This window comes from Lethenteron reissneri, chromosome 46 (assembly GCF_015708825.2).
Source record: "Lethenteron reissneri isolate LAM-NWPU_2019-01 chromosome 46, ASM1570882v1, whole genome shotgun sequence".
NCBI classification, from domain to species: Eukaryota; Metazoa; Chordata; class Hyperoartia; order Petromyzontiformes; family Petromyzontidae; genus Lethenteron; species Lethenteron reissneri.
The window spans coordinates 3,194,843-3,222,673 of NC_083824.1; the positions used below are offsets into that span (position 1 = coordinate 3,194,843).

The window sequence follows — 27,831 nt, forward strand, 5'->3', positions numbered from 1 at the left end:
GGCCAATGGGTGAGGTTACAGAGACAAGTAAAGTGGAGAGTTAATTGCATATCAATGGAATTGAAATGTAAATTTTCTCCTGAAGCAGAACACACACACACACATACGACTAACACAACATTAGCCTCCAACCAAATCACCTGAAACATGCCCGATGTCATCATAATCGTAATCTTTATTTCGACTAGAGGAATCTGATGAGCTATGAAGCACTTTTTCACAGATGATTAGTAGGGTCGGGTAAGAACGTTGCAACGAACAATACAAAAACACGATATCAGTGTAAAGTACAAGAAAGTTTCAACGAATCACCCAAACACATACAAATGAAACTAAAGCATCCCCATCCTACCAGGCAAAGCCCACCTTGAGGTATGAACTTTTTTTTCTTTCAGAAGCGACCTGGCCACCACAAAGGATAGCGCCGTGGTGGTGAGATGTTAACTACCTTGCCTGGTATACAACAGGTCGTGGGTTAAATATCGACCCTAACACCTGTATATTTGGAGTTCGCATGGATTTTTCTACTTGCGTTAATTGGCTGCTCGAAATTTCCACGAGATAAGCCACTTTGTTGAGCTCTCATTTGTGGCCAGGTCACTCAGTAGTCCTTACCTGGTAAAATAAAATAAAAACATTTATTGTATAGTTTTTAACATCCAGCATCATCAGCTGTCGTGTGAACGAGCTTCCCCATCCAACCCGGGTCCTTTAGCAGGTGCCGTGACATCATCAGGACGGCCACGAGGTGATCTGGTGCGGTAGTTGGACTAATCTAATCTAACCTGCCAATCAATCGGCCAGTCAGTGGTCGGTCGGGTGCAGAAAATATTCACTGAAGATATTTTACGCAAACCGACCATCGATCCTAAACGTTGCCTGCAAAGTTGCACGATTTGGCTTTTGCTCAGCAAAGTTTCGTTTGAAGCATTTTACGTTGGCGGAGCTTTATCCTCGGCTAATTTTAGCTCGCCGCGTTCGACGGGAGAGGGCACATTTTTAAACTTTTCCATCGCGTCTGATAAAGGGTGCCCATTGTCTTGGATGTACGTTGTTGTAATCGGTCAAGGGGGTGTTGACGAGAGGGGGGGGGGGGGGGGGGGAGTCCCTTGCCAGCTCTTGTCGCGCTCGGCGGACCGATTCGCGTTCGTGTGCCGGGACCATCGGTGCCGCTCTGCGCTTCTCACGACCGCAACGCGACACTCGCGCCGAGCAAGGTCACCGGCGCGTCCCGTAAACACGTCGGCGAGAGAGTTTTTGTCGTTTGATTGTTTAGCGTGTTTTTCGTAAAACGCTGCAGTCTCGACGCTCGTGCTAATTGCGCAACAATAAAACTTGGCAGTGTGCCCAAACGAAGCGTTTCGTACGAATCGGCGTGCATCGCCTCCGAAGGTTCGCGAAACGCGACAATACACGACGACCAATGATTCGGGGCAATGGCTCGTTCTTCATGGCACGTTCTGTTTGCTATGATGAAGGTCCATTGCCCGTAATGGTCCTGCGTGGCACCCGTGCCAATGCCCTTGTGCCTGCCCGCCCGCGTGCGCTTGCAGGCTGGCGCCCGGCCTTCAAGTACTACAACATGTGGGTGTCGCTGTTCGGCGCGGCGCTGTGCTGCGGCGTGATGTTCGTCATCAACTGGTGGGCCGCCCTTGTCACCTACGTCATCATTTTCAGCCTCTACATCTACGTCACCTACCAGAAACCCGGTGGGAAAGGCGAACCCCCGCGCCCCCCTCCTCCACCCCCTCCACAGAAATGCTCGCACAGATGGATTCGAGAATACCCCCCCCCCCTCGGTTGTGTTTGCCACCTCCCCGGACCACCGCGTCCGTTTTGTCGGAAATCGCGAGGCTGCTCCAGTTAGGGTTCCACCCGTGGGTGCTCCAGCAGTGGCCTACCGACGTTTGCGTGATAGCTTTTGTTTTGACCAAGGTTATTCAGAGATGAATATGTAAATGACCATCTTGTTGTTGTAGTTGTCGCGCGCCTGCTTTTTTATTTTGCCTGGTAAGGTCAACGGAGCTATTTAGATCTTTTTCAGAAGTGGCCTGAGCACAAATGAGAGCTCAACAAAAAGCGGCTTATCAGATGGAAATTTAAAGCAGCCAAAATACTCTAAACAATTGTTTCTAAATGTGGAGGGAAAAACTGGAGGGCCCGGATACAATTCCACTTGACCACGGGAAAAACGTGCAAACTACAAATCCACAACAGACTTCAGGGTCTGGATCAAACCCATGGTCCGCTGCGTACCAGGCGAGGGAGTTAACATCTCGCCACCACTGCGCCCGTATCACTTTCCACCGCAGGGCAAATGCCTCCGCCATCCCCCCCCATTTTTTTCCCTTCCATTTCTTTGTTGTTCTTGTCCAGTAATGGCCTCAAAGGTAATTTGTCACAATGACCCTTCACAAGTCCCTAAACGACACATAACTTTTAAAACTAAAACAAGAATTGATATTGCGTATCATATCTTTGCGAGAGTCATCGTGTGGCTCTCGCAGAGACGTTACGGGTGGACGGAGGTAATGCGTTAGCGCTCGCAAGCGTTGATACATAAGAATCGATTCCTGAATTGAATCGCGACAATTGATTGCTTCGTAACATGGGGGGCGTGGGGGGGGGCGTGAGGGCGGGGGGGGGAGGTTGGATCGATGCTCGCCTATCGCCTTTCTCGTTTGCCGTTTATCTCGGCAGCAACTTAACGGCACAGGAGCAGTTTCTCACCACAGACAGGACTAGCGTGTGAAATCCGACCCCTGACCCCGACCCTTGACATTTACAATAGCAGCAGCTGATTGTGCCCTGTTTAAATAAACACGAGCCGTTTCCCGTCAATGTCCACCGTGAGGACACCGCCCGCCCACCCACCCCCGTACCAGGTGAGTGAACACCGCCGCTGCCTGTGCCCCCGACGTCCCGCCGGGTGATGGGGCGGTGCTGAGTATAGCGGCGAGCGTGGGTGCAGGCCGCGTGATGTGTGGGCGCGTGGCGCCACCGCGGTTGATACAAGAGGGGCTGCTGCTGCTCCCTGACGACTCGATTCCGGGTTGTACTGCGCGTCGCCCGGCACCATGCCCGACGTTTCACTCCCAAGGGCTTTTTTGGTTCCGAGAACAAACGCAACGAATAATAATCAAAATCAAGAATGAACCCAGACGATTTGTGTTGATGTACGATGGTCTCGGGCAGAGGGGAACAGGGGGGTGAATGATGGGGCCTTGAACAGGGGGAGAGATCGGCAGTGTGGGCGGCCAGAGGGAAGATGTTCCAGACAGTGGGGGCAGCAGCAGAGAAGAGTGACCTCTCATTTAGTGGAGGCGGATTGAAGGTCATCATGGGAGGCCTTGGTTGCTGGAGCAGAGAGAGTTTGGAGATGAGAGGAAAGAGATGAGGGAGAGCGTGGACGGGTAAAGAGTGAAATGAGAGATGAGAAGGCAGGCCAGGGGCGAGTCGTGGCTTTGTGCTGGGCCTCTGGGGCACGAGGGGTGGTGCTAGCTCCACTATTCACTCACTATTCATCATCATCAAACATGATGATGAATTGCAGTCCACAGCTGAATGAAGGCCTCCCCAAGTCATTCCCGCCTCTCGCGATCCCGCAATGTAATACTCCACCCAGTGATTGCGCATGAGCTCACTTTCATCGATCCATCTCCTTTATGGACGTATTTCTCGGACTCGCTCTGTTCCTCAGCTGCTCCTCCCGTCACCGCCCTTAGCCGTCAGCCGTCATCCCCCCCCCTCGCTATCACAGGCTCATGGCGTTTGTCATGAGAGAATGCCGGTCGACGGGGCTGATGGCTGCAAGATTTACGAGCGGTGCTGGCGCAGAAAGGGGCTCTGTTACAGCGGCGGCACCGTGATCCCCGGGGTCGCGTTGTTACTCTGTCGCGCTGTACGCGGACGTAATTGCACGATGGCTGGTTGCCTACGGACGATGGGTTCGGAAAATAACAATTGCTGCACAAATTAAAGCAAGCGGCATTCGTGCGTGTGGGCAGTGCTCGCTCTGGCACCATCGCCATCCATTCATTAAGTCTCTAATTGGTTTATTCATGCACTGGGATTTAGTATTATTAATTAATCTCTCTGACCTCCGATTTAACCTCGCTTTGCGCTAAATTGACAGCCACGTAGCGAGATCCAACCACCACCCCCCCTCCCTCCCCCCCGCAGGAAGCCATAACAATCGAGATGAGATTTTTTGTGAACGTTTCTTAGCAGTAAAAATCTCTCACTTTCCACCAAAAATTAGCAGAAACTTGTTCACCGACGCGCACAGAACCAGAACCCGTGATCTGTGCGGGGGTAGGGGTGCGGGGGCAGGCATGCGGGGGCATGCGTGTGGGGGCAGGCGTGCGGGGGCTGGCGAGGCTGTGTGCCCCATTAGGAGCCCACCACTGGCCTTAGGAGACGCCGCCGAGCCGAGCAACGTTCCACCGCTGCGCATACACACGGCCATCGCGTAGGGGAGCGTTTCCATGAAAATCGCTGTCAGTGGCGTGCACTTGTCGACAGCTCATGTACTAGCGTATATGCTTGCATGTACGTATGCAGCCCTTGGTCAGTCCGCTGCTCGATGCAAACCTCCCCACGTAGTGTGTGGGTCGCGGGGGTGGTTTAACCGTACTTCACCGTGCTGGTCAGTGAAGGTGGGGTGGTGCCGCAGATTAATGAAAATATTCTGAATCTATGGTCTGGCACAGTTGTAGTGCAGTTGATGGTCTCAGCCCAAGAACCCCAATAGCTGGACACAACAATAACAACCTCAACCTTCAAGTTGCTTCTTCAGGCTTACAGACATAAAAAACATACTCAACACATCCACCCAGTGACATTGTAGGCTTAAAAAAAACAAGTATGTTATATTTCGATTTAAAGCTTTCGTGACTGCAGGGATTCATATTCTTGGTTATTTCGGTAAAGTCACATAGAAGGGAAATAATAAAATAATAAAACAATACAATTCTCACGAATCGAAATATCGAGAGAATTTAATTGATTAATGTTTATTATTTTATTATTTACCTTCTACATGACTTTACCGAAAGAACCAAGAATAAGTATGTTATAGGTGACGTTTGTGTTCATGCGTAATCGTCATCATTGCCGGATTCCCGGTGAACATGCCAACGTTGTTGGCATGTGGTTGGAACCGTTGGACCGACGTTTGCCCCCAACGTTTCACGTTTACGGGAATGTTCTGTCCACTGGTTGGATGAAGGCCCTCCCCATACCACCATCCGCCATGATCCTCCGTATAAAATATACGGATGCTAAAAACGCGTTTGGAATAAGCTTAAAGGAAAAGGGGAGGGGGGGCGGCAAAAGAAGGTTAAACAAATAAAAGCAAAAACAATGCGACCAACAGACACAATGAGAACGCGGCGTCCCTTGCCAGGAAGTGGAGCGTCATTCGTAGCGAGGGTGTCCCTGGGGGCCAGCACCGCGTCATTGCGGGGGAAGGTTGTGAGCAGCCGCCTCTGAGCCGGCACAGCGGCTGGAAGATAACCGGGTTTCAAATTCGCCGCTCTGACCGGTCCTGAGTAAACATGGAACGTTGGGCGAACATTGGGCCAACGGTTCGAACCACGTGCCAACGTTGCATGTTTACTGGAAATTCACCTCCTTTCTCCTACCTCATAGCCGACTCAAATTCGCATTAGCCACACGGCCTTCTGGGAGTATGTAATTTTCAGCAAAACTCCCAACCGGTTTTGACATTCATTGTCTAATCAGCAGACTCAGACTTTGTTGAACCAATGCTGGTGAATTTATTGGCAGATGTTTTATTTTATTGGCAGTGGGTCATGGGAGGATTCTTTTTTTGAAGCCGCTTGGTAATGTGCCGTGAACTTTTGTCTGTTTATTGGTGGAGTGATGATGCATCGATTGATTGATTTATTTAAAGTCAATTCGCAAAGCTGCTGTGCACACGTGTCGAACCATATGTAGGGATCGGAGCGTTTAGAGCCGTGGGTCGATGTCGCACCTAATGGGCTTGTGTTACTGCTGCAGCCACTAGAGGTGCTATCATTCGCCGCATTCTAAAATCATTACCCTCTGTAATTGTGTTTTTTTTATATAGTGCCTCACTCGTGCGCGGTGAAGTTTCAAAGTCCTAACTTTTCTGCTATCGTGAGTTGGAGACGTAAAATTTGCCCGTACGAAAAGTCAGTCGGGTTGGACGGGACGCGTCACTCGAAGGGATCATGGCCGGCGGTTTGAGACTGACAATGGATTGGCAGCTAAAGGAGAGAACGCACGACCGAGAATATGTCCACCGTGGAAACGAAGCGATGGAATCAGAGGAGCCCATCGGTTTGGTGCATCACGTGAATGAGAGGAATGGCGCTTTGGGAGGAGGTCTTTAAGCCGCCGTGGATAGAGCATGGCTGTTTTTTTTGATAAACAGCACCTTGAGGCCAAGTTTGGGTGAGTCACGAGGCTCGTGGAGAGACGCTCACTGGAATTTTGCGTGTGTGTATTTGTGCCGTGTGTTCGTGCCGCAGATGTGAACTGGGGCTCGTCCACCCAGGCGCTGACTTATCTCAACGCGCTGCAGAACTCGATCCGTCTTTACGGCGTGGAGGACCACGTCAAAAACTTCCGGTACGAAATTCACGGGGGGTGGTGAGGGGGGTGGTGGGGGGGGGTGGTGTCCCCTTTATCGCAATAAACATCACCATACGCCCTCAGTGTGCAGGTCCCGCTCACATTTCGCTGCATCGGCACACCGCTCGTCCGAGCGCAGCGACACGCTCGCGCTCGCCCACGGGATGCCGTGGGGACATTTCAAAAACATTTCAGAAATGTGCGAACGCCGCTCGGACGCGCGGCTTCCCCCCCCCCCCAGGTGAATGCCAGAAACGTTGCCGGCAAGTGATGAGGGCGGACGGCGGCAATAAGATTGCTGATCGCAGCCGCACTGTGGCCTCTTCTTCATTGGCCATTGGTATTGGAGATCGCCTAATCTATGGCCCGAGGATTATGTTCATTCAACGCACAGCCATGTATGAGGCCTGTCACTTCTAAGCGGCCTAAAAATTATATTCATTCATCGCTGCGAGCATCGTAGCCTCGCTAATCGGGTACTAGAGGGGGGCGGGGGGAACGCCGACGTGAGAACAACGCTGATAATGATATCGGTGCACTCGCTCACTTTTGTTACTGGCAAGGGCCTCTTGCTGTGACAGGAGTTGCCGAGTCGTGTGCGTCAACGTGTGCAAACGAAGCTCGTGAAGGACGCTGCTGAGCAGAGGAGCGACACTCTCAACAACGGGCGGAGCGCCGGGCGGCTAAAACACAGAGTTGGCACAGTGGGGAGTGCACAGTTGGTGCATCTGTCGGTCATCTCAGTCAACCCATGGCACCTCGGCCTGACTTCCGGCCAGTGGGCCTTTGACACTTTACATGGCCTCAAAGTGCACCTAGCATGGCACAAGCGCCGTCGTGACATCACCACCACTTAGTGGTCAACGGTGGTTGTTGCTGTTGTCCGCCAATGATATAGTCACGTAGATAGGTTCTTCCCCTGCCGCTTTAACCCAACTCGGCCATTGTTGCATTCCTCTCTGGGTCGAGGTGAAGCTTCTGCGAGCTGCGCGTCTTGACAAAGAGCTCGACGGCCGCGCTCTCGTCACCCCCCCCACCCCACCCCACCCCGCATCGTCCGCGGACAACCGGCCGCCGTGACAATGGCAGGGAAAGGCCGGGCCCTCACAATGAACACGGGTCTTCCTCTGTGCCAGCTCGCGGCGCTTTGTCTCGCGTTGCACAAAGCCCACCGTGCCCCCGCGTACGGCCGAGGCGTTCGGCGCCGTATTTTTAGTCGAGGCGACGTTCAACGCTATTGGTCGCGGAGAATGAATTTCCCCGCGGTCCTCCGGGAGCGAGCGGACCCTCTGGTGTTGTGTGCGTCGTGAGGAGCGGCGGCCGGGATGACATCACGCAGCGGTGCTGCGCTGTGGCACGTCCGCTCGTGCCGCCGGCGAGGCTGCGCGGTGCCACGGAGGCGGCGAGGCCGAGCGAGTCGGGCGTGGCAATAGGCGCTCGCTAACAATGAGTCGCCCCCAGAAGGGGCGGTTTGAGCAACAATGGTCGTACCGGCGTGTGTGCGCGCATTGATGTTGTCCGTCCGTGCGTGTGTGCCGATGTCATTGTTCGTGCGTGCATTCCTGTGTGTATGGTGTGGGGGGGAGTGGTTGCATTGGTTGGCCAGGCAAGCCGAGTTTGATTCTCGCTCACGGTCAATACCAGTGGAAAATATTTGAACCGGTGCTGGGTCCTCCTCTAGGTCCACTCAACCTTAAGTGAGTACGCGCTGCAGTATGAAAATATCAGCACTGGGAGATGAAGGTGGCCACACCAACGTGTGGCTCGTGCACCGTGCCGGGCTTGATCGGTGCTCGCCAACAGAGTCGACAAGACTTACACGCGGGCTCATTGTAAATGTTTGTGTGTGTGCTTTTGTGTTTAGGCTGTACGGGGGATCTTTGTCTTTTATCGATTCCCGCTCACGGTCAACACCAGTGACGATTATCTGAACCGGTCCTGGGCCTCTCCTATGTCGACTCAGCCTTAAATGAGTACCTGGTGCGATGTGTAAACATCGCCACTAGGCAGACAAAGGCGGCCGTGCGTGGTGTTGGCTACCCACCCCCTCGTGTGCCGTGCCGGCCTTCACAGGTGCTCGCTAACAGCACTTGTCCCTACAATCTGTTAAGGCTATACGGGGGATCTTTGTCTTTTATCTTTGTGTGTGCGTGCGTAGGCCACAGTGCCTGGTGCTGACGGGCCCCCCGGAGTCTCGCCCGGCGCTCGTGGACTTCGTTCACGCCTTCACCAAGAACGTGGGCCTCATGGTGTGCAGCCACGTATGCGTGGTGAGTTCCCCCTGGCGGTGCGCGAGAGAGCGACTTGCAGACCGCCGAAACGAGCAGAGCGAGAAGCTTCCGTTGACGTGCGGCCGCACGGTTGAAACGCGATACACACGGGTGTCGAGCTACCATGGGTTGTTATCTTCAAATATAAATCTTTATATACACACACACGTGTATGGGTTATCGAGTTTGTCTCCAAGACGCCACCCTTCGTTTGGCCAAAATGTGAACCGCCCTGCTTGTCGACGGATCGCAAACGACAGAGGGGCGAGTGGCGACCGTTGCGCGTCCGTCCCCCGTGCGTGCACAGGGCCCGCGGAGGCAGGCGCTCAAGGAGCTGACGGCCAACGCCTCCAAGCAGCACCAGTACCTGCTGCGCCAGCGCCGCAAGGCGTTCTACTCGGCCGTGTGCGCCGACGACCTGCGAGGTGGCACGCTCCACTTCCTGCAGGTACGGCCGGCTCCCCTGCCGCCACCCTCACCGCCACTACAGCTGCTACTGCCACCGCCACTACAGCTGCTACTGCTACTGCCACTACCACTACAACTGCTACTGCCACCACCACTACAACTGCTACTGCCACCGCCACTACCGCTGCTACTGCTACTGCCACCGCCTCTACCACTACAGCTGCTACTGCCACTACCACTACCACTACAACTGCTACTGCCACCGCCTCTACCACTACAGCTGCTACTGCTACTGCCACTACCACTACAACTGCTACTGCCACCACCGCTACTGCTACCACTGCTACTGCGACCGTCACTACCGCTCCCACCGCTACTGCCACCACCGTGACCGCTATCACTGCTACTGACACTGCCACTGCTGCTTCCATCTCTACTGCCGCTACTTCTCACACAACTGCCACCACCGCCCCTACTGCAGCCACCACCGCCAGCACCATCGGCGCGATCGCTAGTGCTGGCACCTGCCGCCACTGCCATTCCCCCCCACCCCGGGCCGCTCTCCCATGCTGCGTCTGATTTGCTGCGCCCTCCCCAGTTGTATTTCATTTGTGCTGTTGGCATCGTGCCATCGTGAGACGCAGACACTGCCAACTCGCGCAGTGAGCAGTGCACCACCTGGATTCTGGAGAGAAGGTGTCCCAGATCGACTCCTGAGGTCACTTGACAGCCATTTCCTCGGCCGTCTGGAACGCTCTTCCTTTGATATTAGCAAGCCACTGGAGCTATGCACTTTTATTACTTGTTTTTGTGTTCACCTGTACCTCCGATTAGCACGGTTGGCTACATACGGTGCGAAAGAAGTTCAACATATATACATGAGAAGGCCTCCGTATCAACACAAGCGGCACCTCTACTACGCACTGCAAGAACAGTGTTTGTCGCACGGGAATACAACTGGAGTCTGTAAAGACTTGGAGCTGGAATAAGTTTAATTAAGTTTAAGAGTAAAATTTTACACGGTAGTCACCTCGACTAGGCGGTGAGAATCCGATTTAACCACGGTGGGTGGGGGGTGGTAGCTGAAACCCGGATTCCAACTCTGGGAATCTCAACGGTGCTGGCTCCTGTGCAGCTCCGGCCTCCGAACCACCTCGGTGAGTTTGCATCAGTCGTTACCGCGTGCGTGGCTCGAACAGAAACGCGGCCCCCTCGCAGCGGAACAAATTGGACTAGTCTGAACGACGGAGGGGTTCTGCGCCGAGCGCCCGAGCACAGGCCCGACGCTCCTCGCCGATCGCTCTACCGCCATTGCCAGAGCGACGGGCGAGACGAATTAATTCGGATCTTTTCTTGAGGGCGCCCGTTTTGCGAATGGCGTAGTGTCCTCATCGCGCCAGGGGAGAAACGTGTGCGCGGCGTAACTCGCGTGCGATAGCCACGTTCATTTGCACATGAATTGCGGCTGTCTGCTGTGGATCAGCCGTATGGCCGTTTCGCGAGTCCAGCTTTTCACGCAGGGATTCGCTTTGGCTCGGCTGCCCACGGATCTCGCGAGCGCATCGCTCCGTGTACGCGGCCAATCTCGTCGCAGCTCCGAAGCTTAGTAGGGTTCGATGCAAGCGTAGGCGTGGATTGGTTGTCTTGCCCAGGGTGTTGTTGGCTTCGAGGTCGCAAGCGGCCGAGAGACGGGCCTGCGACAATGGGTGTGGTTCGCAGACTAATCTGGGTGCTCCTGCCAGATTGAACCACCGACTGAATCTGTCAGCAGAGCTTTGAGCGTTTTCACCTCTGCCCGTATGCACTGTGGGTTATCTCATGATGCTCCACTTATCATGAGGCCAAGGTGGTCATGAATGAAATTGGCAAAATGTCACACTGCATGGCCCGGCTGAAATAAAGTCTTGGGAATTTCTAGGACAACTCAATGACATACATTTTTATAGATGTCTGTCTCCTCGACGGAGACTAGTGTCAAAAGCCTGCACTCACTTTCCCCTTCTGTTGGTAGATGGAAGGGGGAACAAAGTTTGCCATCGCATGCACAAACATTGAAAGAGAACATTGCGCCATATGGCAATGGCCGTAACAGAGCAATCATACCTGGCCTGGTATTCACAATCCAAATGTTTACTTGAGGCGACACAAATGCGATAACCTAAGTGCCGGGTGCGACTGTTGGTTCAGGAAGCCAATGCCGGGTCGGTGACACGGAGTCGGCACCCCTGAGATCCTAGGCTTCGCTCTGGGTTTCAGTCACCCGTAGTTATTATCATTATTATTAAACTGGGTTTCAGCCAAGGTTTGCTAGTCTAGCAAATTGATGGTCACAGACCGGTGCTCACCGATGACTACGTAAACACAACAACAGGTTAAATTGGTTTTAGTTAAAATTTGGCTAAATTCCAGCTCTGAGGATTAAGAAATGATCACGTTTTATATTGCCATGTGACAAGTGTCTCTGCAAGCATGCGCGAGCGGGAAATCACTGCCCTCGACTGTATGTGGACCAGAGGTGACTTGAAGAAAGTGATCTCGGAAGTAGCTCTGCGATATCTACTTCCATGAACCGTTCTCTGAATCACGCAAACGGTTGCACTGCTCTGTGAGATTTCCGAACGGGATTCTCCGTCTCGCGTCAGGACGTCGATCGCACAGTCGGGGATAGTTTGCGATGAAACGTCACATTGAAAAATGAAAAAAAAGCTGGAAGCAGGAGTGAAGCGTGTGTGTGGTGTGTTTCCAGGCGGCAGGGCTGGGCCGCATGAAGCCCAACACGCTGGTGGTCGGCTTCAAGAAGAACTGGCGGCGAGCCGAATCCAAGGACGTGGACGAGTACATCAACATCATCCAGTGAGCGATGCGGCGGCCGAACCTCCCGCGCTGGAAGCCAGAGATCCGCGGGGCCATCCGGAGGAGAGACGCGCAGTCGTAGAGTGTGTCGGTCCGCGCCCACGTCGCTGGCATTCCGGACTCGGACGCTTCGTTTTCCGTGGGATAACTTGGAATGACTTGGGCTGGCCCGAGCTCGGGTTACGGCCCAGGTTGGCCAGATTTCGAGTCTGCCTACGTTTGAGTCAGCCTGAGTTCGAGGACGAATCGCGCTGGGCTCAAGAAAAGTGGTTTGATTTGGGGCACTAATTGAATTATCGCACGAGCTGACCAGGTTACAATTGTGACACGTTGGGGTGATGATTTTCCCCTCGGTCAAAATTCGGACGTGGGGAATTCGGCCCGAGTTCGCGAAGCAAATTTTAGCCGAGAGAATGTGGTGGGCCAATGCGAGATGACGGGGGGGGGGGGGATGTTTTTGTAGAAACGCTCTGCCGGGGGATGGAGGATGGCAGTTCGAGTTCAAACTCGGGTCCTGTGGCTCATTAAGAGGGCAACATAATTCATCACCCCCGCGACACCCCCACCTTCACCCCGTCACGTGCGCGCACACACACACACGGCAAACATATGCACACAAACCAAACCTGAACCACCCTCCCCCATCACTAATTTCTATGGATATTTGAGACCGAACGTAAAGATTCACAGGACGAGCCGCCCCCTAGCGGCGAGTCTCGCGCATTTCCGTTCACCGCCTCCCCCTGGCCTTGGCTGTGGCCGCGAAGGGCCGAGTTGGTTGCTGCCGAGGCAGCCAGGCGGGAGGTTCCGCTCGCCCGCACGCGCTACTGCCGCAGGAGCTGCGTTGGAAACGTGGTTTAAGCCAAGCTAACGTTTCTGATTCGGGTTGGTGAAATGGAGGTTTATTTTCAAGTGAGGAAGCAGATAATAATGTTTAATTTGGAGCTTTCGTGACTGCAGGGATTACTCTTTGGTTCTTTCGGTAAAGTCACCTGATGATGATTGCTTGTGTTGCAATCGAAACATCGTAGTATGCTATTATTTAATTTATTATTTTATCTTTATACGTGACTTTACCGAAAGAACCAAAGAATAATTATGTTCTAATTCATAATAATTGACTAAATAACAGACCCCATGCCATGTCGGGCCTTGCGGGGCGGGGAGGCGGGGTTGTGTGACCATGCCGGGACTACTCACTCGTGGTATAAACCGAAAACGCATCGAGAGAGGAATAAGACAACGATCGCACAAGAAATCGTACGCAGCGGTGCAGTTCTTAAACTGTCGTCGCATCCCCCCCTCCGCTGCCGCCCCCAGCGACGCGTTTGACTTCCAGTACGGCGTGCTGGTGTTCCGCCTGCACGAGGGCCTCGACGTGTCGCACATTGTGCAGATCCAGGGTGAGCAACGCTTCCTGTCACCACACCGGTTTCGTGTGTTCTTTTTTATATTTCCATCCACCTCCCGCCCCCGGAATTGAATCCCGATCGCGCAAACGACATCATGCGACGATGAGAAGCACCCGTTCGCACATCCTTCACAGAGCAGCAAGATGCTCTGCGGTGAGAAGAACAGCCCGTGGAAGCGGATACCGCAGAACTACCTCCTTAGTTGCAAGTGACCTCGTGACCACACAGTACAAATTTAGCCAAAAATTGTATGTATAACCAAATTTAATATGATGATGACGCTTGGGTGTTGTTTTTATATGCGGTCATTTTGTGACGGGACTGAGAACGTCAGCTCACCACACTTGAAAAATCTAATTAATCGGAGGCGTCTGCCTGGGATCGAACCCAGGACCTCAGTGGTGCCGATTCGACGCTGCGACCTCTGGGCCACCCGGCAGCAATCTCGGAGGAGGACATAGAGGCGGTATAGATTTTGTTCAGTTGCTGTCCCATGAAACACGGCCGCTCTGTTTAAACGTGGTGTGCTGCAGCGCTACAGATATAAAGTAGCGCGTGGCTCTGAATCGCAGAGTAACGCCAGTTGAAGACCGAGACTCTGGAGATGTTGTCATTGCCGCACAAGCGACGTGTGCGCTGCACATGGGCTCTGGGGTCACGCGGTCATCATTTTAAAACCAGATCAAGTGCGTAAAGGGTGCATCGAGATGTTCGTTGATGAATCTGCATGAGTCTACGTTGGTACAAGTGACACCATCGTCATTTTACACCTCCGTTGATTTTAAAGTCGCACCCGACCACGTTCAAAATATTCTTGGTTCTTAGGGTAAAGTCACGTAGAAGGGAAACAATAAAATAATAAAATATAAAACAATAAAATTCTCACGACGTTTCGATTGCAACACAAGCAATCTTGCTGTGGGTTTCACACCTGATGATGATTACTTGTGTTGCAATCGAAACGTCGTGAGAATTTTATTGTTTAATATTTTTATTATTTTATTGTTTCCCTTCTACGTGACTTTACCGAAAGAACCAAGAATATGAATCCCTGGAGTCACGAAAGCTTTAAATCACGTTCAAAATGTTTTATTTTCTATATGAACGTAACTAAATTTTATTGGAGGGTGGGGTGGTAGGGAAATTGGGCACCCCTGACACCAACATTTAATAATCTAATGGTGGACTTAATGTCGAACGGATGAAGACTAACAACGAAAATAAAATTCACAGCTAAATGAGCTCTGGCTGGGAAGCAGCCCAGTCACGTGTCTGATCACCGCCGTTGTTGTTTGCTTCGCGACTCTTAACAGTGATGGCAATGGCAACAACGGTGCATTTTCTTGGCGGTTGTGTGTGCCTGCGTGTGTGCCGACTCAGCCTCAAATGAGTACCTGGTGTGGTGTGTAACCATCGCCACTGGGGAGACAAAGGCGGTCGGGCGTGGCGCTGGCTACCCACCCCCTCGTGTACCGTTCCGGCCTTTATAGGTGCTCGCTAACAGCACTTGCCCCTACAGTCTATTAAGGCTATATGGGGGATCTTTGTCTTTTTTTTGCCTGCGTGCGTGTGACACAGAGGAGCTCCGCCTGCTGGAAAAGGAGCGCGAGGAGGAGAAGGACATGGAGACGGAGAAGGGAGGCCTCACGGACGTAGTGGTGGGGGGGGGTGACAAATCCGAGTCCAGCAGCCCCCAGGAGGCCACCGAACCGGGAACTCCACTGCGCATCGGTGAGTGAGGAACGCCGCGAGCGCACCGGGGAGACGCCGCGGTCAAGCCCGGAGCCTGGTCCGGTGCCTCCGGCGAGTCACAAAAACGTGACTTTACCGAAATAACCAAAGGGTATGGATCCTTGCAGTCACGAAAAACTCAAATCTAGAATGAGTCACAAACTCCCGTGCCCGCACCGGGATTCCCCTGGCCCACACCGGTGAGTAGGCGAGGGACGCAGCGAGCGCACACGCTACCGGGACGCGGGTGCCGTTAACAAAACCATCACGGACCCGCACAGAGTGGTGAGCTCTCCTCATGCAGCAGCAGGTTGACAAAAAGGGCCATATGTGCACGTGCTTGTGTCGAGGGGTCCTCGCCCGTGGAGTAGCTCGTGCGTAGCGCTCTCTGTGGAGCCAGTCGCATGGTGACACTTTCTCGGAGGAAGCACGATGCTGTTCTCCGCCCCGATCGAGAGTTACAAGCCGACTCCCTCCATTTACTTTTTTTTTATTTGACCAGGTAAGGGCCACTTAGCTGCTATATAGCTCTTTTTCAGAAGCGACCTGTCCACAAATAATAGTTCAATGAAGTGGCTTTTCACGTAGAAATCTATAGTTAGCAGCCAAATACTCTAAACCCACGTTGATTCTAAATGTGGAGGGAAAAACCGGAGGCCGCCAGAGCCCTCGTTCGGGCGCAAGCCGTCTTGACGTTTATCGAGTTTAATTTGACGAATTCTTCTATCAAACACGCTCACGGGAAAGCCGCTTAAGGCATTATTAACACTGGAAGGCACGTGACTTCATGAGGCCCAGCTTATCTCCTGCGTCGCGAAGGACTCGCGTTTGTTCCTCTGCAAGATGTCACGCTTTGAGGAATTGCTCCCCGACCTGAAGTGGTAGAGGGCCAGCGTCATGGGGGGGGGGGGGGGGGGTGGCGGGAGCCCTGTGGCGTAGCTGACGGCCAGATGGGGAAAGGGACGAGGGTGAAAAGGTGACCATCATTGGCTCGTACTGAGTTCCCAGCGCTTGGTTTGGCCGATGGGCAGAAGAAACTAACCTCTTAAAGCTCGGTGGTATCCAGCGCCAGTCTCACAAGGCCTCGCAGAGCTGTACATAAAATAAAAGGACCCTGAACAAACCCCAGACAAATAAAACTGAATAAACCCTTAACAGATATAACTGAATAAAACTGAAAGGAATCAAAACAATGTAAAAGGCACATTTCAGTTTCATTTATTAGGTATAGCCTTGTGAGCCATGCGGCTCTTGACTGGGGTGCAACCGCAACAAATAAAAACATGAACAAGAAACATCTTAAAGTGACTACACGCAAACAGAAAAATCCAGGAAAAAACAGCAGTCTTCCAGAAAAAACACCGTATATCAACGCTGTGTGCAAAAATCCCAGTGGGATGCAAGTCAAACAATAACAACCATAAGACAATTTACATTAAAGTTATCAGGCTAACTCTGTACTACAATAAACAAACATGGCTAAACCAAAACTTTTCAAAATCAACAAAAAAAAGCTATAAAAACTATGTAAAAGTGATCATAGGAACTGTGATTCAAATTTAACAATAAACGATATACATAACATTTACGACCAAACTTTGCAGCCATACCTGGCTGCATGAGTCACTCCATAACAGCAGGAGTATCAGCAGCAGTATCAACATTTTTCAATACACCTTTAAAGATCAGCACACTATAATCAAAACACATACGCAGACCGGCTGTGCAAGTGAAAACTGATACGTTTCAAGACGGCACCTAAAAGACTCTACCTACTCAGAGTCGCGAATGTTCTGGGGAAGAGCGTTGTTCCACGGACGAGGAGTCGGCTTCTGCTGTGGGCCCCGTTTCCCACTGATCGCAGGCTGAGTCCGAGACACACACTGGCGCGGTGGGAGAGTTTACGGACGATTTTGATAAGAAGTTGATGCGGGTACCGTTAATCCGAATTAATTGGCCTTTTCAAAGAACTTGAAAGGTCCGCGAAGCTGGCCTGCTGTGATCATTAAATTGGTGATTGGTTTCTCTTCACCGTTAAGGAGGTAAACAATGAATCGATTTTAAAATGAGTGGCTGGTGCACTTGGCTATGAACCCACAGCGACCCGTGTTCAATTCCTGGCCATGGCGAGTAATATCAACACTGATCCTGTCCTTCCCCCCCCCCAACACTTCCCCCCCCCCCCCCTTCACCGACCCATACAGACCAGCGTGGTGAAGTATGGTCCAAAAGTGAAGTATGGTGATGTAAGGAGGCCTTCCTCCAGCAGTGGGTTGAGAGTGGCTGGAATTTGTTATTTTATTCCATCCCCCGTAAGGAAAAGGCTGCCCACCCACAGTTGTCGGTGAAACGCGTGCGGCGTTGGCCGGAGAAAGTTGTTGATGTATTTGGTTGTGTGTGTGCGTGTGTGCGTGTGCGCGTGTGTGCGTGTGTACTCGCACACCGTTTAATGGTCGAACAGTCACTGGCAGCGGCACCCCTGGAGCGGAGGAGGAAGAAGGCAAAGGGCAGCAGACAAAGCCTCTGCTGCATAAAGGCAGGCCCGAGCACCATGTTGGCAAGACCTTGGACTCTCGGCCCCTGTGCTTGTGGCCTTGGATCTGTCACCCCCCTTCTGAACCTTTCAGATTTCCTCAATTCTCTCTCCCGATGCGCTGCATTCTCTCCTTTCAAAGGAAGACGCAAGTCATAAAATAAATAGTTTCTGTTGTGCGGTATTTCAGCTGCGTTTCACGCTGGGTGCCCTGGGAAAGCGCAAGAGTTTGATGCTTTTACGATGGGAAAAAAAGCATTTCAGTTTAGGGTCAGGAACACTCGAGTGACGTTGCTGCGGCATTGCCCTAGTGCTGTATCGGCAAGCACAAGGGCTTGAATAAAATGCTGCTCCTCAACACAAGTTCAGAAGAGCTGATAGGTCAATAGACTAAAATAAATAATTTTAAGTGGCGGTACAGTATATACGGTAATTTTTTTGTTATTACTTTCATTGTAAAAAAAAAATATTTGAAGGGCAGTTTTGTTCAGTTAAAGCTCCAAGTCACCTTGACTCGACTTGCTTGCCCCTAGGATTATGTCAGTCTGCACCTCTCTGTCCCTGGATTATTGTGCTCTCTAACTGCTGTATTCTCTTCTCCTCTCCAGCGCCGGAGCGTGTTGCTGATGTCTCGTTGCTCGCCGGCGTTTCTCGCCCCGTACCGGCGCTTTTCAAACCGCACTCCTCTCGCTGCCTCGTGGAAATCCATCCCCCCCCGCCCCCCCTGCCGTGCTCACCAATTGATTCTCATCGTCGAATCAATCTTGGATGTTTTAGAAAGACTCGTCCAAGCGGTCGTGTATTTTTTTAAAGCAGTTGGTGTTGGAAAGCACTGGCAATTCTTTTTTGTCCCCGAGCGTGAAGGTTTGCGTTTGAAGAGTATTTAGTTTTTCAATGGAACCTCTCCTTTGAATTCTCTTGTTGTCTCTACACTTGGTGTTTAAGGGCCTTGAAGTGGTGCTTTTGTCCTCTCCTGACCCACCTTTTCTTCAACCTGTGCACCACAAACATTCCATCGACGTTGACGGCGGCAATCGCTGTTATTCATTAATCTCGATTCGTAAGCTGGCAAAAGGCGCGGTGCACGTATCGCATGCCGTGCCGGCCTTTGATAGGGTGCTGAGCAAGCAACACTTGTTAATGGCTGCACGGGACGATCTCTGTCTTTGTTTCGCGCCACCGCGCACAGAGCGCCGCAGCAAGCTGCACACCCTCCCGCTGACCAACTTCGACCAGAAGCTGCTGGACGCCAGCGCGCAGTTCAACATTCGCCAGGGCAAGGGGACCATCGACGTGTGGTGGCTGTTTGACGACGGAGGTGAGGTGGTCTGTGCGCCGGTGATGGGGCGACGCGGTGGCGATATGTTATCTAACTCGTCTGGTATATTTGGAGTTTTGAGTGTTCTCCCCATGGTCATGTCGATTTGTCTCTGGGTCCTCCGGTTTTTTTCTGCCACATGTAGAAACGTATTGTTTGGGTCTTTCGATAAAGTCATGTAGACAGGTTCAAAGAAAAATAACAAAAAACTACGAAGTTTCGATCGCAACACAAGCGTTTGTCATCAGGATGATGATGAACGCTTGTGTTGCGATGGAAACGTCGTAGTTTTTTGTTATTTTTCTTTGAACCTGTCTACATGACTTTATCGAAAGACCCAAACAATTTAAATTCCTGCAGTCATGAAAGATTTAAGTCAAGATGTAGAAACGTGCGTTTAGAGTATTTGCTTGTTATACATTTCAACATGTTAAGCCACTTCGTTGAGCTATCATTTGTGGCCAGGTCGCTTCTCAAAAAGAGCTACATAGCTCAGTGGGTCTTACCTGGTAAAATAAAAGTTTAGTTTTTAGGGCAACCATCGCCAGTCATCGCCGTTGGCGACCGTCGCCACACCGTCAATACTTGTGATGGAATTACCCCTCGGTAAAAATCTCGCTACCCAAAATCTTTACAAATTTGATCGCAACTGGGATGGCGACGTCCAATCGGATCACAGGCTGTCCGACGTTTAGCTCCATTTGCCGGAAGCTTCTTGAGGAGCTGAATTTGCGTGCCTGGAGTGGAAACGTCAGACGCGGTGCCGGATAATGGACATTACAACCGCAAAACGCCATCCGAGGGCTGGAGCCCACATGCTCAAACCCCAGATCCGGGCGGTGCCGGCTCGGCACGTTGACACGGCTCTGTGCGGCGGCACGTTGACACTGCTCTGTGCGGCGGCACGTTGACACGGCTCTGTGCGGCGGCACGTTATCACGTGCAGGCCTCACCCTGCTCGTGCCCTACCTGCTCACGACCAAGAAGACGTGGCGCGACTGCAAGATCCGAGTGTTCATCGGCGGCAAAATCAACCGCATCGATCACGACAAGCGCGTGTGAGTCCCCTACTCGGCCACGCGGTTTGTTTGTTTAGTCTATCAACGCTCCTCGTGCGATCGTCACGCGACGCATCCCAGGGGCACTTTACAACACAAAACCCGTTGGTCAATCGAACCGGGTAATAATGAAATAGGTAAATAAAAGTGAAGTCAATGTTAAAAAAAAATTTGCTTTTCAAAGATTCGATCGTGCCAGCAGCATTCCCCCCTCTGACTTGGAAAAAAATTCAGAGGCAAGGAAGCAACATCAACGGGGGAGGCCCTTGACCACCTCCGGATTTTAGATGGCTGCAATAGTTCAGCACTCGCTAATGAAAAAAATTGACAACTATGAGCGGTGGGGGGGGGCTAAACAATTCATCAGTTCGTCAATAATCAGATAACGGGCATGGAAGGCAGTCGAGTTAAATGAGTGTGGAGGGGTAGGAAGGGGGCGAGTTCATGTGAATTTTTGCAGCCTGTGTACCCGATTAATTAAATTTATTGGGAGCCAGTGGTAGTATCGGAGTATTGGGGTGATGAGTTGGCAATTGGGCGATACCCCTGTGGGTGTGTTTTTTGCACTCGTTATCGTTAATGAATTTCTGAACCGATCTTGGGCCTCCCCAAGGTCGACTCGGCATTAAATGAGTACCGGGTGCAATGTGTAAAACATTCAGCACTGTGGAGCGACCGAGCGTGGTGCCGGCCTTCATAGGTGCTACTCGCTAAGCACTTGCCCCAACAGTTTGCTATGACTATAGGGGGGATGTTTGTCTTTGTTGCATGTGAACGTCCGTACGTTACGGTGCTGTTGACTGCCAGGATGGCGACGCTCCTGAGCAAGTTCCGCATCGACTTCTCGGACATCGAGGTGCTGGGAGATATGAACACAAAGCCGGACAAGGATAGGTGAGGCCTTGTGCAGCCAACGCATCCTGGGCCTCCCCTCTTCAGGCTCGGCCGTAAACGGAATTCACGGGGGGTGTGTGTCAACATCAGCGCTGGGGCGACAAAGGTGGTCAGGCTTGCTACTGGCCTCGCAATTCCTATCCCTTCCCGTGTAGTTTAGGCCTTCATAGATGCATGCTTAACACCGCTATGCACCTATGGTCTTTATACGGCGTTTTACAAGGGATCTGTTGTGTTTAACACCTCAGCTTTTTCAATCCCCCTTTCAGCCACCACTTTAATACAATTAGTGCTCATGACGTTGCACGTATCCCACGATAAGGATGGGGGGGGGTGCGGTGGGGGAGTGGATTTTAGAAGGCCGTGAGGGGCAGCGGCGTTGAGGGCATCAAGCGACCGCTTGACACGGGGGGGGGCGTTTGGCGCCGTGGTGTGTGCCGCGGCAGCGTGAAGGCGTTCGAGGAGATGATCGAGCCGTACCGCCTGCACGAGGAGGACCTGGATGCCGAGGAGGCAGAGAAGCTGCGGCAGGAGAACCCCTGCAAGATCTCCGACGACGAGCTGGAGAGGTTTCGCGACAAGGTACCGGCGAGGAGACCTGGTTTTGGAAGAGGCCCTCGCGGTGACGGAAGCGTGAACTGAGGCTGCCGAACACGAGAAATTCCGCGTGGTTACCGGGTTGAAAATATTCCCTGCGAGTGACCGATTAATTAGTGAGGCTAAAGTGCTGGCAGTGATTGGCTACATCTCGTTTGCAGGCTACTTTGAAGCGGTAGGTCTCGTGTGGCCACGAGTTCTTAAGAAATCCATTTTGAGGGAGTACACATAGGCCAGAGGTTTCTCCTACCCCATCATATACAGCTTGGATTTAATAACGTCGACATCGACATAACCATTGCAGATCACCCACTCCCTCCATACCCCTGGTTACGAAAGAAGAAGTCCACTCCGTGTTGTACCTGACAGCTTGCGTGTGTGTCTGTGCGTGCGCGTTTGTGCGTTTGTGTGTGCGTGTGTGCACATGGTTTGTCGTAGACGTACCGTCAGATCCGGATGAATGAGTTGCTGCAGGAGCACTCCCGCAAGGCGAACCTCATTGTCATGTAAGTGATGTTTTTTTTACTTTGATGGTGCTACTGTGTTACACAACAAAATGGCTCGTGAAGTTCCATCGCACTCGTGTTGTCGGTGTCATTCACTTCCGGAGCGCTCGTACATGGTAGTGACAGCACCCACCCGTTGCCATAAAACAACAATTTGTATTTGCACAGCATCTGCATGCAATCGCAGCTCGAGGTGCTTTGCAAAAGTGAAGAGGCAAACACATGAGAGGATAGAAGAGGGTTTGGCGGCGGGGGCGGCGGCGAGGCTGAAGGGTGGCGTATGAGATCCAGGGAAACATACAGTTGGGGAGCGGAAGCTAAATCCAGACGCAGCCCGGGATTACGCAATCTCAGCTCGGCACCAACAACAACAACGACGACGAAGACTACGACGAGACCTAAGGACGCCCGGTGTGGCCCGGGGAGGGGTGGCACCGACGATTCCCAAGGCATCTGTCCATCCACGGGGTGGGAGAGAGCTGGGGCCCATTCACCAACGAGTCCCAGGGCATTGTCTCTCCGTCTCGGGTGTACCTTTGACATCGTGGGTTGTCGCGCGCGTATGCGCGTGCGTGCGTGCATGAGTAGGGGAGCGATAGTGTCACGGTTAGAAAAAGCTACGCTACGAATCTGGCGACCCGAGTTCGATTCCCGCTCACGGCCAACACCAGTGACGATTATCTGAAACGGTCCTGGGCCTCCCCTAGGCCGACACAGCCTCAAATGAGTACCTGGTGCGATGTGTAAACATTGCCACTAGGGATACAAAGGCGGTCGGGCGTGGTGCTGGCCACGCACCCCCTCGTGTGCCGTGCTGGCCTTCATAGGTCCTTGCTAACAGCACTTGCCCCAACGGTCTTGTTAAGGCTTCACTGGGGACCTTTGTCTTTGCGCGTGTGCATGGCAGGAGCTTGCCGGTGGCGCGCAAGGGAGCGGTCTCAAGCACGCTCTACATGGCCTGGCTGGAGGTGCTGTCGAAGAACCTACCGCCCACACTGCTCGTCCGCGGAAATCACCAGAGTGTGCTAACATTCTACTCGTGAGCGCCAGCGGGCGGATGCTGGGTAGTGGGGGGGCGTGGGGGGGCGTGCGAAGATGATTGGGAAGCGCATGTCTGTACCCTTTTGAGAGAGGAGCAACGCAAGTGTGGGGGGGGTCTCCGTTGCGTTTTCACTGGAAAGCGGTTTGGCCTGCTCTTTTGATTGCGTCGGCCTCGCTTGTTGGGCGTTCGACGCGAGTTTTTAGACTGGGTTTTTGCCGGAGCGTAGAAAGAAGCGTGCAATGTGTGTTTCGTTTAAATTTTTTGTTTTGCTACCGGAAAGGAGTTGGGTAGATGGGGCGGCGTTAGGAGGCGCTCGCGGGCAGGTGTGGAGGGTAATGAAATAGTAGCATTATTTTAATTGAAACTTGTCTCGTTAGTTTTTTGAAGAAATGTTTAGGTTTATTAATGTGTAGAGACGGACCAGGTTGCCTGCTGTACGTGCTTTATTTTTTGTTTGTTTGTTATCATAACAGGCCTCGGTTTTTAAGGTGTGTTTTTAAGGATGGTCATTGAACAACGGAAAGGGAGGCCGAAGGTTGGCAATGCACGTAGACGTTTTTGTAGCAAAGTCTTCGACATTCACAGGGTGCAAACCTGCCGTGCACACCGGGTCCGATTGTCAACTTATTTTTCAATCGTTGCCCACTGTTGGTTTGACATGAGCACGTTTATGTAGTTCTGATTTCCGAATGCAGTTGCGTTGACGTTTGAGGGTTCGCTGTCAGTTGTTATTTGTCCGTATGCAGTTCTTTCAGCCGCAAGTTTTTAAGTGCCTTTTGGTGTCATACAGGATGGGAGGGGGGTGTAAATGATCATTTTATTTTCCATGAATGTGAGGGAGTTGCGAGCGGCCCATGTCAATTTCACACGTGACTGACGGGTGCCGTTGTTGGTGGCATGATCAGCCACGATGAATCCGCTGCTGGATGAAGATCTCCCACAAAGCCATCAGCCATCACGCACCACGGCCTTGCAATGTAACGGTCCATCTCACTCCTGCACACGAGATGATTTAATTGCTCCGCCATCGCGGTGGACATTCACTCGACGACGAGAGGACAAAGTGTCGCGGTTAACTTTGTGTGGTAGGTGGCATTGGTGTTGAGTGGATAAAGGTGTGTTTGGTGGGGGCCTTAACATATTGACTGCCATATGACCGACGATAGGTCACATGCTATCTAAGCTCTTTATACACCCCCATAAATAGTTTTTGGGTTGTACCGCGCATCATTTTGCATGATTCGGCCGACGTTTCAGCGCCGCGTGCTTCGCAGATTCCGCTTTAATTCAATTCCGGAGGAGCTCCTGGCACACACAATGAAATGTCGGACATTGCACCGAATCGATGCGTGGTAACAACCTGGAGACGCATCGGAGAGCCATACAGCACGAAAGTGAAAACCACACGTTTGCCTTTCAACACCTGTCCTCCTTATTTCTCTCGGTGACAACAACCATGCCTAGGGCAACAATGCAACAAGAACGGTCACTTCCGGGTCATATGGGTCCCCGGGAATAAGCGGCATATGACCCCAAGGTTTATTTTCAATCGAGGGTGGGGATTGTGCAGCAGTTGGCAAGTTTGATGGGAGGGTTCACTCGGGTGGTCCGTGTGTGCGAGTGACGATGACGGGGCTCGCAGGGTTGATTTTAACTGGCTTGGTTCTGCTGCTTTCGCTTTATTCTCTATACACAGCTCGCTGGGTTTCTGAATGATTGGAAGGGTGGCATAAATCCAAAAAACAAATGTGTTCTTCCAAAGTGATGTGTAATTATGTCCCTTTTAATTGTACGCTTGGGCAGAATTGCAAGCCTTTATAGTTAAATGCAATAAATTGTTTATGGAATTTTCTCGATTATTGTGCCTTATTACGCGGTATGTTTTGTCCTGAGTGGGTGACATGTTGACAAGGCGAATGGTTGTGGTGCATCCTTGGTGTGATGTCCTTACCTTTATGGAGGGCAAGATTTCGGTGTTGTAAGGTCGGTGTTAAGGAAATTGTTACACATGGCAGTCGGTAGGGGGGTGGGGTGATACTGCATACATTCGGTAACATAGCTATAGGGATTCTGGCTGGCTGGCTGAACTTGGCTGGACTGCTGAGCATGGTGAGTTGGCTGGAGAGGCCACACCCAAGGCTGCCTTAACATGAGTCTCAAGACTAAGGCTGCTGCTGCTTCTGCCTGGCTGAAGACCTGGATTCCTGGACAAGGACCTGTGGTAGCAATGGACAAGTAGGACAATTAGGCACAGACTAGGACATTGGTCGGAAGCTCTTGGGGTCAGATGGGGTCTTTTCCTAGGTTCCGAAGCACCAAAACACACGTTTTCCTCCAGGTTTTGGGTATGTGGTTCATCATTGCGCACGAATTGAACATTCTACTGAGCCACAATTACTTATTGTTGGTCCAAAGTTTGTTTTTGTATGTGTTCAGTGCGGACGTCATCGCTGCCTGCTGCCTTGCCAGTCTTCATACCCTTGAGGGCTATTGGTCACCGAAGTTATTGTTCATGAACTGGTCACCAAAGGCATTGCTTTCTTGTTCATTTCGTTGAGGTTTCCTGTTCTGCTTTTTGTGTTATTCATCTGGAAAAGTGCCATCTGGTTTGCGGTGATGTTCGTGGTGTTCTGCTCTTTAAGTTGCCGCTCAAGTCTTTTGATTTTGGACCATGCTTTCTTGCGATATGCTGGGTTATGTTTGTGTTCTCGATCAGCTCCTGCCATTACTTTTGTTGTTCTTCTGCCAGTCCATCAGTTGAGCTCTTCCCCAGCTGACATGGTGTCTTCAGAGATGGGGTTGGTTTCATACATTCTGATGTAGTGTTCATATTTGCTGGCCAGCTCGTGGGTGAGTATTGGTATGTATATTATGTATCCTCGGTGGATGTTAATTCTGATTGAGTGAGAGGGTTGGATAATTTGTGTCCTTTTGGTCCTTGCCATACAGGCCAGCCCCCTTAATGTAGACGTTCAACCAAAAAATATTACATGGGATGAAATTCTGGCAGATGATGATTGACAGGAATCAATAAATGCATCTCGTATCTTACAGAAAGAGAAGGGCTCACCAATGAGAAGTATCAATAGCTAAGCACAAAATATATATTTCAGACATGTCTCTCCACAATAAAAAAAAGCATTTTTCACATCCCATCGCCCCATGGCCCTATGGGATTACATAAAATTTCAGCATCATTGATGCTGTACAAGCGAATTTTGGACCAATGTTGACAGTGTCTTACCAGCAGAGAAATGTTGCCGAGTGGTCAATAAATCAGAACCGCGATGATCCTGGGTTCAAATCTGTGTTTTAATCAATGGTCTCAGCCCGTTTTACACAATCCCTGCACTGTCACGTGACAAACATTTACCTCCGTGTGCTCACAACATTGAGTTGTTATACGCAGCCTGCCTGTAAGCCGCAGCACCGGACGCCCACATGGCAACACCTATGGCCAGGGGGTGTGTATGGGGTCAATGGGGGTCAAGTGGATGTCAGGGGTCTACAAATCCCTCCATGGTGTTGCCCTACCCGATCTTGCTTCTCTCATCTCGCCCTCCTCTGTCCCGTTCCGTCCTCTACGCTCTCAGTCTCTGCAGTCCCTCTCTGTACCCCCTCGCTCTTTCATCACGTTTTCCTTCTTGCTCCCCTTCACTGGAATCAAACTCCCACTGAGCATCAAACGATCATCTTCACTCGACATCGTTCGCTCCTCTCTTAAAACAAACCCCCCAGCTCGTCTGCCTTTCAGCAGCAACAGTCTGGGAAACGCAGCCGCGGCCTCCCGTGGTCTGGCGCCGGGGCGGGTTCTCCACCGCTACTCGGTGTTTGTCGCAGACTGCTTCAGGTTTTTTCAGACATTCAGACCGCCAAACATCAGCTCAATGGATGAGAGATGTTTAGTCTCGATGTGATTAAAGCGAGAATTGGTCGGAGATAGACAACTTAGAAACGCATGGAATGCTACGAGAAGCGAGTGAATATTTGTGACCCAAACACGCAATGGTACGAGCGGTGCATGACCTCCGCGAGAAGGTCAACGCGAACATGACCTCTGCACGAGCAGCAGCGGCGGTGGGTGGAGGAGCTCCGTGTGGCCGAGTACGCGCCAGAGCTCTCATGGGTGGTGCCACGTGTTTGGCTGCCGCCCTTCGAGTGCGCGTGCTTCGTGGTGGGAGCCAGGTTTATTTGGACGTGGGCGAGTTACGCGAACACACACAGACTTTCATAATATAGTTTTTGGGTTAGAATGCGTAAATATATAAATGTTTCTTTAATAATAATTCACAATAAAGGTTTTTGGGTTAGTAGCTAGTTTTGCACAAAACTTCAACATTAGCAGGAGCAGAACACGCGTGCCAACAAGAACACTGAAATGATTTTGATAATGTTGAAGTTTTGTGCAAAACTCGCTACTACTGGCCAAGACTAATTAGAGAAACTATCGAAATTGAAAGAAATCCAAATAACTGTAACTCTACGGATAGCTACCGTCTTAGTGCTGCGTGGAAGCGAATCATCAAATAATACATTATTTAAATGCATGCCTACAAAGGGCAGCGTACTTCAATAGGGATTAGTAGGG

At 51.6% G+C, this 27,831-nt stretch overlaps 1 protein-coding gene across 1 annotated transcript in view; it reads left to right on the forward strand.

The window, feature by feature from the left end:
- Positions 1–25,090, forward strand: part of LOC133354093 (solute carrier family 12 member 2-like) — a 125,725-nt gene extending 100,635 nt beyond the window's left edge. Inside the window, 14 exon segments of the mRNA XM_061570665.1 lie at positions 1,554–1,709; positions 6,519–6,618; positions 8,780–8,891; positions 9,199–9,339; positions 12,046–12,152; positions 13,473–13,555; positions 15,143–15,295; positions 17,757–17,831; positions 19,018–19,146; positions 20,093–20,204; positions 21,012–21,098; positions 21,545–21,680; positions 22,134–22,201; positions 23,109–25,090. Coding sequence (XP_061426649.1) covers positions 1,554–1,709; positions 6,519–6,618; positions 8,780–8,891; positions 9,199–9,339; positions 12,046–12,152; positions 13,473–13,555; positions 15,143–15,295; positions 17,757–17,831; positions 19,018–19,146; positions 20,093–20,204; positions 21,012–21,098; positions 21,545–21,680; positions 22,134–22,201; positions 23,109–23,244 — 1,595 coding nt within the window. The 3' untranslated portion in view covers positions 23,245–25,090.
- Positions 25,091–27,831: the final 2,741 nt, after the last annotated feature.